This window comes from Salvelinus sp. IW2-2015, unplaced genomic scaffold (assembly GCF_002910315.2).
Source record: "Salvelinus sp. IW2-2015 unplaced genomic scaffold, ASM291031v2 Un_scaffold16422, whole genome shotgun sequence".
NCBI classification, from domain to species: Eukaryota; Metazoa; Chordata; class Actinopteri; order Salmoniformes; family Salmonidae; genus Salvelinus; species Salvelinus sp. IW2-2015.
The window spans coordinates 42156-53377 of NW_019957579.1; the positions used below are offsets into that span (position 1 = coordinate 42156).

At 43.2% G+C, this 11222-nt stretch overlaps 1 protein-coding gene across 2 annotated transcripts; it reads left to right on the forward strand.

Moving 5' to 3' along the window:
* The first annotated feature begins 322 nt into the window (after positions 1-322).
* Positions 323-10416, forward strand: LOC112080678 (protein ILRUN). 2 transcript variants are annotated; one of them, XR_011479536.1, is made up of 6 exons: positions 323-574; positions 1262-1416; positions 1570-1767; positions 3294-3601; positions 8591-8699; positions 9695-9781. XR_011479536.1 is itself a non-coding variant. In XM_024146527.2 (5 exons), exons 1-5 carry the CDS (start codon positions 417-419, stop codon positions 9728-9730), a joined length of 855 nt encoding a protein of 284 aa, XP_024002295.1. In that variant the 5' UTR covers positions 323-416; the 3' UTR covers positions 9731-10416. The 2 variants fall into 2 exon arrangements, 1 of the variants encoding a protein (XP_024002295.1); XM_024146527.2 differs by lacking the exon at positions 8591-8699 and having other exon boundaries at positions 9695-10416.
* Positions 10417-11222: the final 806 nt, after the last annotated feature.

Genomic DNA, 11222 nt, shown 5'->3' on the forward strand with positions numbered 1-11222 from the left:
CTGATTTCATTCTATGAACTGTAACTCAGTAAAATCTTTGAAATTGTTGCATGTTGCGTTTATATTTTGTTTAGTATAGTAACTACAAAAAGACGGATGAATAGCATTAATTGAATGACCTAATCTGTTTTATCATTAACTAAAGAAAAGCCAATGAAAATAATAATTCGAATAGCAACAGGTGACGTAAACAAAAGTCCACACATAGAGATCCTATTAAATTAATTATTTTAATTCCTAATTCTAGTCCACACACCGTGACGAAAGGTGACGTTCGATTGCACAGACGTCCAACGTTGTCCCTCCCGCCGCCATGCGTATTACGCTTGTTGTTGTTGAACTGGTTGTTATGACTGGACAAGGCCTCGGACTAAATTAGGAGAGAACCCCTCGTCGCTGCCACGGGAGACCTGCCAATGGAGGGCATGGACATAGACCTGGACCCGGAGTTCGTTCAGAAATTCAACTGCATGGGCACCACTGACAAGGACGTCCTCATCTCAGAGTTCCAAAGACTGCTGGGGTTCCAGGTCAACCCGGCAGGATGCGCTTTCTTCCTTGACATGAGCAACTGGTGAGTTCGGGGATGTGGGGCCTAGCTTGTATAGGAGCTAGCTAGGTACATTTTGAGTAGTCCCTGAGGCTCTCTTTTTCTCTTGCATGTATAGCTTCTTGTGTCGATATTTTGCACGGACTGTCATTGCTGCTAGGACATAGCTATGTGAAACTGTAGCTAACGCGAGATACATTGTAACAGATGACCAGTGACTAACTAAGTCTAGCTACCTTTGCTAAAAACAAAAGGACGTATTGCAACATAAATATTCACCATAACTAACCTGACCAGATTTGTTAATTGTGTAACGTTAGCTAGCTAACATTAGTTGTAAGCGTGTGAACTAGTTGTGGTCTAGATATACCGCTAATGTTAAAGCTTGCGCCATGGGGCTCTAGGCGTACATTTTATATCACCTAACAAGTGTTTGTGATATGATGACGTCATTTAATCGGTAGTGAGCTAAACTAGGCTAGTGATCAAGACTTTATCACTGAACAAAATAAAACAATCCTGATAAATGACCTCGACTCATTCTTGCAAGGGAAAATCATTATCAGCAAGATATACTTTTAATTTTTCCCCCTTCTTTTAAATGTTCTTGTTCTGGAGTAGTTTCAGGAACTGGATCAGGTTTGAATAGTTGCTAATTAAACATGGCATTGATTCACCCACTCTTCTAAATGCCTTTTGCCATTACAATAGGAATCTACAGGCAGCCATCGGTGCCTATTATGATGTTGAGAGTCCCAGCATTAACACACCAGCCATGTCCTTTGTGGAGGATGTGACGATTGGTGAGGGAGAGTCTGTTCCCCCCGACACACCGTTCACAAAGACCTGGAGGATACAGAACACAGGTGGGGTTACCTTTCAGACATCTACATCATATCACCATACCTATGATTCATCAATGTAATGTCACACAAGAAGAAAAACCTTCACTGCAATGTAAGACCCGGAAACCACTGGCCTGTAAACGTGTGTAATCTCTTTGTCTTTCTCTTTCACAGGTGCAGATTCCTGGCTACCTGGGGTATGTCTGAAGTACATTGGAGGGGACCAGTTTGGCCACGTCAACATAGTGATAGTGCGCTGTCTAGAACCCCAGGAGATCTCAGACGTCAGTGTGCAGATGCGTAGCCCTGCAGCGCCCGGCATGTACCAGGGCCAATGGAGGATGTGCACACCCACAGGGCTGTTTTATGGAGGTAGGTCCAAATGGCGCAGACACACTGTTTTGTGGACAATATGTTTTATAAGGGTGTAACCAAGTCTAGAAATTATCCACACATGTTAACCTTTGCATGTTTGTGGCAGGTTAGCGTTTATCGACATGGATCTTGTTCTGGAGGCAGCTCTGCCGAGTGGTCAGTAGCTGGCACTGCCACAAAGTCATAAAATCTGATTTTATCCCTAGCCTTAACCACACTGCTAACCCTAATGCCTAACCTTTTAATTAAGACCAAAAAGTTAATGTTTCTTTTCATGAATTTTTACAATATAGCCAATTTTGACTTTTGGCCCATCTAGCAGAAACAGCTCAGTTCTGCCTAAAGGGCAAGACTCATAACATTAAACATCAACCTGCATGTTTGTGTGCTGACTACAGGTCTTCACGGTTTCAACAGACCTGAAATTCTGAGATCCGACACGGGACCGTAGCGGGTCTGGGTCCTAAATTCTGACTTTTGTCCCAGATATTGGTGGGGTCTGATATAATTGCCACGGGTCTYGGGTATGTGCAATTAAAATGCATTTACTGACTGGACCCAATTGGACCTGTCCTAATTTTGTGTTTGTGTGATGAGAACTGGGAGCATGTTATCTGTGTCAGCCAATTGCAACTCAATAATACGTACAGCTTATGTCCAGCTGAAACTGGTTCCGGCTGCTTCCCTCGCATGCACCTGCTGCTGAGGAGAGAGCGAGAGAAGGGGCGAGTAAAAATAACCTTGGCCTAGGCTACAGTTGATTGCTAAGATGAAGTCCTTTTTCATTGAAGTAAAACGAAAGTTAGAGGAGAAAGAGTAGAGAGAAAAGAAGCCGACAAGGGGAATGTCCTCGGGGACAAATTTTTATATTGTAGTGGACAACGATAAGGACGCTGGCGTGGCCAAATGGACTGTGTGCATCTCGCTATTTAAGTTTGATGCAATTTTCGACCTTTTATTTATTTTGTATTTATCAATTGTTTAGTCATTATTGTTATTGTAAATCATTATTATTATTGTAGGCCTATTTAATCCTCTTAATCAGTTCTTTAAATAACCTATGCAAAAAGTGTTTTGTGTCATTTTGTTGATACATTTTCGTTGGCTAAATTAAGATCTAACAGTCTTTAATTTTGTCCTCCCTATTTAGTTCAAGGTTAAAAGTAGGCCTGTTAAAAGTAGGCCTAAAAAGTAGGCCCAAGGTAAAAAGTAGGCCTAAAATAAATAGCATTAGCGTATTGATGTCATTTCCTGGATTGGCCTACGGTAGGCAATTGACTTTTGTTTGTCATTAATTTCATCCGTCTATATAATAACCTGTTTTGTATTTCCCCTATAAACAATGACTTGACTKACTTTTGATATTACCCTAATAAAGTTAAGCAACTGTTTATTACTATTATTATTTATTGATTACTGAGCATTTTGGGTATTTAACTCCTATCACTACCACCAATGCTGTCTCCTGGACAGAACAAGTCACCCTTAATGCCTGGTGTGTGTCACTCTCTCTGTYCACACAGACGTCATCTGGGTGATCCTCAGCGTGGAGGTGGGTGGCCTTTTGGGCGTGACACAGCAGCTTTCCTGCTTCGAGACGGAGTTCAACACCCAGCCGCACCGCAACGTAGAGGGAGACTTCAACCCTTTTGCCTCGCCACAGAAGAGCAAACACGACGCCGGAGACGACAACAACTTCAAAGAGCCTGGAGGAGCCTGGGAGGGCAGGCAGGACGCCATCCAGCAAGATGAAAACGGACTGTCTCACAATGCTGTAAATAGAGCATCGAATGGGCTACAAAACAATCTATCAGTAGTGACTTACAGTCAGGTATGTATGAATGAATGAATGAACCAAAGTTAGCTTGCCTCGAAATAAGCTGATGTCCACTCCTCACTGTTGTTAAACATCGGGATACTTGTGGGAGCACAAGTTAAATTTTTGTGCCACGTTTGGATGTGTGTAAAAAGTGCTCTATACATGGCTGGCTTTGAAACTTCCGATTCAAAATGAAAAAATTGTTGTCACAAAAGAGTACAGTGTTAGAGGTTTTCCAGACGTTGCCACTACTGTACAGTTACAGTATGTGTGGAAAAATCACAATAGATCTCTGCTCTGAATTGTGGCACAGATAAATTCTTCTCCATCAGTATTGTTAATCAGTAATCTATGAAAATCATTGTTGTGATTTAGACACTGGTTAAATGTTACACATTTTTCCAGTGTTTACTGCACCCTCACCTGGCTCAAAAGTAAGTCTACCTGTCACCTTAGTGACCAGACACAACAGACAGACCTTCTAAAAATTCCACCATTCTCCTATGCAAAACAATAGTAGTAGAGGAAAATGTAACACCATGCTCCATCGTACCACATTATGCAGATGTAGAAAACACACGTAAGCTCTTTGGTATTCTATGCATCTGTGCAGTTCCTCTAAGGCAGGCGTTTCCAAACTTTTTCACTCAGACCCCACCCTTCCAGCATTGGGGAAGATCCCTGTGAGGGCCGCACTTAAAATTGGTTATATTTCCCCACMATAAAAATTACTCTCTCCATCGCTTTCGGATTTTTTGCTGCTCCCTGACTGTTAACGAGCTGGACAGAGTGAAGAGACTGTAAATGTAGCTCCGTTATCATTTCTACTCAGTTTCATCTATATTTTTTTGTACTTTTACCCATTTTTCTTCCCAATTGGTAGTTAGTCTTGTCCCATCACTGCAACTCCCCTACGGACTCGGGAGAGGCGAAGGTCAAGAGTCCTCCGAAACAGGACCCTGCCAAGCCACACTGCTTCTTGACACTCTGCTTGCTTAACCCGGAAGCCAGCCTCACCAATTTGTCGGAGGAAATACCATCCAGCTGGCGACTGAAGTCAGTTTGCAGGCTAGAGCGCGGTGGGACAAGGAAATCCTGGCCCACCAAACCCTCCCCTAACCCAGACGATGCTGGACCAATTGTACGCCGCCCGGTCACGGGCCTGCTGATACAGCCTGGGATCGAACCCGGGTCTGTAGTGACACCTCAAGCACTGCGATGCAGTGCCTTAGACCACTGCGCCACTCGGGAGGCCTAGTTTTAGTAATTTCAGTGTTGATTGAGATTGTGTGGCCCCCCCCCCAGAAAATGTGCTATTTTGTTTGCTCAAACCACCGAATTGAATGGGTTCATGGGCCGTATGTTTGACACCCCTGCTCTAAAGGTAGACTCTACGGGTTTCCCAGACCCATATTAAGCTTAATCCTGGACTAAAAAGCATTCTCAACTGAGATTCGCCATTGAAAGCACCTTGTAGTCCTAATCTGTTTCTGGGAAACTGGTCCTACGTGTCAGTTGGGGGTTTTCACTGAGCAATAACATCCACCATCTGCCCAGTTTATTCCCCTTTTATTAATTTACCTGTTTATGCGATAATAACCCTTTGTCAGTTCACAACCATATATACCTGTGCAATAGCCCTCTGAGCTGTGTGTGCCTGCTCTAAATCACCTCCTACTTCTGTCATAGCAATCCATTTTATTCCAGCCTTGTCAACTTACTGTCTATCTTTCTGAAAAATACAGCTGTGCTGTATGTAGGGGCCTGCCCCGTTCAGAATGGTGCTGTAACCTTACCGGCCTGTTACACCGGACGCGTAACTTTTGCTGAGTGAGATGTTCCTATTCATTTAGATTAAACCTGGGTGTAAGCACGCCGTCTCTGCGAGAGTCATGTACTGTTCAGCGTAGAATTGCGCTATGGCTCTATTTTCAAGATTGACAGGTAGCTCACACCCGAGAACAATAGGATATATAAAATATAGTTGTATTCGTCAAATGCACCGAATACAACTGGTGTAGACTACTGTGAAATGCTTGCTTACGAGCCCTTTCCAACGATGCCGAGTTAAAAAATATAAAAGTAACATGAGGAATAAAATGGAGCTATATACAGGGGAGTAGCAGTACCAGATCAATGTGCAGGGGTACGAGGTATTTGAGATAGAAATGTACAGGAAGGCAAGGTGAAGTGACTAGGAATCAGAATAGAAAATAATAATAATAATAATACGAGTAAAATAAAGAACAGTGCAGCAGCAGCAAATCATGTGTAAAAATGTGTGTATGTGTGTTTGTGTTGTGTTTGCGTATGTAGTGTGTGTGGGAGTGTCAATGTAGTGTGTGTAAGTGGTTTGTATACAGTGCATTCGGAAAGTATTCAGACCCCTTAACTCTTTCAACATGTTGTTACATTACAGACTTGTTTTAAAATTGATTAAATTGCCCTCCCCCATCAATCTATACACAATACCACATAATGACAGAGCAAAAACTGTTTTTTAGAAATGTTTGCAAAATAAAATGTATATAACATTTACATAAGTATTCAGACCCTTTACTCAGTACTTTGTTGAAGCACCTTTGAAGGCTATTACAACCTTGAGTTTACTTGGGTACGACGCTACAAGCTTGGCAAATCTGTATTTGGGGAGTTTCTCCCATTCTTCTCTGCAGATCTTCTCAAGCTCTGTCAGGTTGGATGKGCAGCGTCGCTGCACAGCTATTTTCAGGTCTCTCCAGAGATGTTCGATCAGGTTCAAGTCCAGGCTCTGGCTGGGCCACTCAAGGACATTCAGAGACTTGTCCCGAGGCCACTCCCGTGTTGTCTTGGCTGTGAGCTTAGGGTCGTTGTCCTGTTGGAATGTGAACCTTCGCTCCAGTCTGAGGTCCTGAGCAGGTTTTCACCAAGGATCTCTCTGTACATTGCTACGTTCATCTTTCCCTCAATCCTGACTAGTCTCCCAGTCCCTGCTGTTGAAAAACATCCTTACAGCATGAGGCTGCCACCACCATGCTTCATCATAGGTATGGTGCCAGGTTTTCTTCAGACATGACGCTTGGCATTCAGGCCAAATCTTGGTTTCATCAGAMCAGAGAATCTTGTTTCTCATGGTCTGAGAGTCCTTTAGGTGCCTTTTGGCAAACTCCAAGCAGGCTGTCGTGTGCCTTTTACTGAGAAGTGGCTTCCGTCTGGCCACTACCATAAAGGCCTGAATGGTGGAGTGCTGCACAGATGGTTGTCCTTCTGGAAGGTTCTCCCATCTCCACAGAGGAACTCTGGAGCTCTTCTACCCCGATGGCCCTTCYACCCCGATGGCTCAGTTTGACCGGGCAGTCAGCTCTAGGRAGATTATTGGTGGTTCCAAACTTTTTTCATTTATGAATGATTGAGGCTACTGTTCTTGGGGACCTTCAATGCTGCAGAAATGTTGTTACCCATCCCCAGATCTGTACCGACACAATCCTGTCTCGGAGCTCTACGGACAATTCCTTTGACCTCACTCTGACATGCACTTTCAACTGTGGGACCTTTATATAGACAGGTTTGTGCCTTTTCCAAATCAGGTTGAGTCAATTGAATTTACCACAGGTGGACTTCAGTCAAGTTGTAAAAACATCTCAAGGATGATCAATGGGCCTCCCGAGTGGCGCACAGTCTAAAGCACTGCATCGCAGTGCTAGAGGCGTCACTACAGACCCGGGTTCGATCCCGGGCTGTTTCTCAGCCGGCCGCGACCGGGAGATTCATCAGGTGACACACAATTGGCTCAGCATCGTCTGGGTTAGGGGAGGGTTTGGCCGGGTGGGTTGTCCTTGTCCCATCTCGCTCTAGCGACTCCTTGTGGCGGGCCGGGTGCATGCAAGCTGACTTCAGTCACCAGCTGTACAGTGTTTCCTCCGACAAATTGGTGCGGCTGGCTTCAGGGTTAAGCGGGCAGTGTGTCAAGAAGAAGTGCGGCTTGGCGGGGTGGTGTTTCGGAGGACGCATGGCTCTCGACCTTCGCCTCTGCCGAGTCCGTACAGGTGTTGCAGCGATGGGACAAGACTGTAACTACCAATTTGGATATCACGAAATTGGGGAGAAAAGGGATGATCAATGGAAACAGGATGTACCTGAGTYCAATTTCAAGTCTCATAGCAAAGGGTCTGAATACTTATGTAAATAAGTATTTTTTATAAAGTTGCAAAAATATCTTAAAACCTGTTTTCGTTTYGTCATTATTGTGTGTAGATTGAGGACATTTTTTAGAATCCATTTTAGAATAAGGCTGTAACGTAACAAAATGGGGGAAAGTGAAGGACTCTATAATTTGCGAATGCACTGTATATGCACTGTATATCTAGTGAGTGTGCGTAGGGTCAGTGAAGATATTTTGGGCACCCTTAATGGACTATTTAGCAGTCTTATGGCTTGGGGGTAGAAGCGGGCTCGGAGCTTGTTGGCCATGTCTCCGATATTGTTTGCCGGACGGTAGCAGAGTGAACAGTCTGACTTGGGTGGGTGGAGTCTTTTGGCATTTTTTTCGGGCCTTCCTCTGACACTGCCTGATATAGAGGTCCTGGATGGCAGGGAGCTCGGCCCCCAGTGAAGTACTGCGCTGTCCGCACCACCCTCAAGCGCTTTGCGGTCAAGGGCGGTGCATTTACCATATCAAGCTGTGATGCAGCCAGTCAAGATGCTCTCGACGATGCAGCTGTCAAACTTTTGGAGGATCCCAGGGCCCATACCAAATCTTTTCAGCCTCCGGGGGGGAAATAGGCGCTACCGTGCCCTCTTCACAACTGTGCAGATGTGTGGACCATGTTAGGTCCTTAGTGATGTGGACACCAAGGAACTTGAAGYTCTTGACCTGCTCCACAACAGCCCTATGGATGTGGATGGGGACGTGCTCTCCCGTCTTTTAACTATAGTCCACAAAGCTCCTTGGTCTTACTGGCGTTGAGGGAGAGGTTGTTGTCCTGGCACCACACTGCTAAGTCTCTGATCTCCTTCCTGTAGGCTGACTCATCGCCATCAGTCCYAGGGTCCCTAGCTTGGTGATGAGCCTGGAGGGGACTATGGTGTTGAACGCTGACCTGAAGTCTGAGTTATTTCCCCTCTTATCCAGGTGGGAGAGGGCAATGTAAAGTACAATTGAGATAACGTCATCTGTGGATCTGTTGGAGCAGTATGCGAATTGGAGTGGGTCTATGGTGTCTGGGATGATGGTGTTGATATCTGTCATGACCAGCCTTTCAAAGTACTTCATAATTACARATGTGAATGCTACAGAACGATAGTCATTTAGGCAGGTTACCTTGGAGGGGCTCAGAGATTGAGATGAACACAGTTGTTCATCGGGGGGGGGAGGATGTTGTAACTTTAATGGGTTACAGAGTTAATGTTTAAGTTAATTCATCGAGCTCTATCTAAAGATGTTTGTAATTGTATTAGAATTTGTGTGTTGGAGATTGAGAGAACTACATACATATTTTGTACTGGTTAGTATTGAATTAGGCTTTTGACTGCAAGTTCCAGAATGCCTTGCGACAGGAAGTAGAGAGACAACGCGCTAGTTAAGTGACAATTGACAGGTGATTATCCTGACACCTTTTGCGCTAGCAACTCATTATTCATTGTTCTGTAGAATCTAAAGTTTGTAAATGTAACATGAACAAGTATTATTACTAAAAGAAGCTTTCATATCAAACCCGACGTCCCGAGTCATTACTTTGAAGATAGTTATTCTATACGCTATGCTTACGCCAGCAAAAAGTTACACGTCCAGTGTAGCAGGTAAAATAATATACTATTTTCCCAATTCCCTAGTGTAGGTCCTATGTTAGAGAAAGTTTAGCTAGAAATGCAGTGTGTAGAACACATTTGATTGCCTGTCTCTTAGAATGGGGAATGTTCTTAGCGTTTCACCTCACTGAACTCCTATCATGCAAATAATAATAATAAAAAAAWATATATTTGCCACATGCTTTGTAAACAACAAGTATAGACTAACAGTGAAATACTTTCCAACAATGCAGAGAGAAAAATAGATAAATAACAGAAAGATAATAACTCGTAGAATACATTTACATTGTGTTGACTGTGTTCTGTCTCTCCCCTCAGGGTGTTCATGGACACTATCCGTTAGGCCAGAGTTAGACAGATGGAGACCCAGGCCAGGTGGTGCTGAACAGACCTGGGCATGCTGATGCTGACCTGCGGCAGGGGCACTGGAGAGGGGAGGGATACATATTTCATACAGACTCTAGACAACTCTCTCCCTTGGGCCCTACCCCATTCCACCAAAACACAAGCTACAGTGAGAACAAGGAGGCACCTATCCCAGTGAATACCCTACCAGCATTATCAGCACCCTCTCAAGATTGGCATGAGTGAATGCTACATAAAGAATGCTATCAATCCTAAGTTCTACTACATACATGTTTTATTATTATTTTTAGCTGTCAACACACCTCATTAGTGTAGTGTAGGCACTGCTGGTTGAGCTTAGCAAAAGGATGGATGTGTGTGAGCTTGAGCAAATGAAATGTGTGAGAAAAAGCCATCTAAAACTATTTTGCCTGTTGAGCTATTATTGTAGGATTTGAATCCATGTCTGTGTTTTCTGAATTGTGCATGTGTGCACGTGTATAGTTTCCTTTTGGATTTTACTAAACACAAAGTGGTGGATACAACTTTGGTAAAGAAGTTGTGGTGACCTATATATGTAGGCCAGGTAGGTTATGTATCTAAATAGATTAAACAAAATAATACTAATATAAAAAATTATAATTCTCCACAGGTGTTTCAGAAATTAGGATACAGGCCTGTGAATGAGTTGCCCCGTAAATAAGCCTTTGCTGTACTGTACTTACGACACAGATATGGATCATTCAGTGGTAAAGCTTGTTCTTTAGAGCCAGCAGATGGTGCTATTAACTAAACAACCAAACCAAATGGTCTCTGACACATCACGACAGACATTGAAAAATAGACTTCCCTTTCCCATCATAGGGAGAGGTATATAAATTCTGCGTTTGTGACTGCTCAAGCCATTGACAATATCAGCACCGTTTGTTTTGTTTCTGCAGTTTGCACGATGTCACTTCAGATGTTTACAAGTGGTGATTTTGATTTAGTTTCTGTATGCTGTCTGGATCTAGATATTATTGTCTGTTGTAATAGTATATATTCTCCTTGTTTTAGTTTTCTTCCAAACTTGACAACGTTGAGTCCCGTTTTGATTGTCAAATTAAGTAGAGTGGGTACATATGCTCAAAAGGACAGGTTCAACCCTGGAATTCATTAATTCCTCTGCGTCAAAGTGGAACGCTCTATTAAGAGATGTAGTCATATTAATTATTGTTTACAATTACATGGTATCAACCAAGTTAACATCATGTTATGCAATTTGTTTCCCATTTGGAATTATTTTAATTTATTTTATTTACCGTCACGTTCTTCAAGCAATGAAGATTTCTTCGCTTCCAATGTTTCACAATTTCCACAAGGTTATGAGTAAATGAAAAACAAGGAAATTGATGACAGTTGTTATTCATAGACTAAAGATCTTGTAGATGCTCATACAAGAGTCTTATCTTATGGTTTCTTCTGATGGAAAGTCCCTGTTTTCTTGTGGCTGTTGTGCTTT

What these genes read in the sequence shown, in the direction of transcription:
- LOC112080678 (XM_024146527.2), top strand. Translation starts at nt 417, where the DNA reads ATGGAGGGCATGGACATAGACCTGGACCCGGAGTTCGTTCAGAAATTC. An exon ending in TTCCTTGACATGAGCAACTG is followed by an intron (nt 575 to 1,261) that starts GTGAGTTCGGGG and finishes CCATTACAATAG; the next exon opens with GAATCTACAGGCAGCCATCG. An exon ending in CAGTAGTGACTTACAGTCAG is followed by an intron (nt 3,602 to 9,694) that starts GTATGTATGAAT and finishes CTCTCCCCTCAG; the next exon opens with GGTGTTCATGGACACTATCC.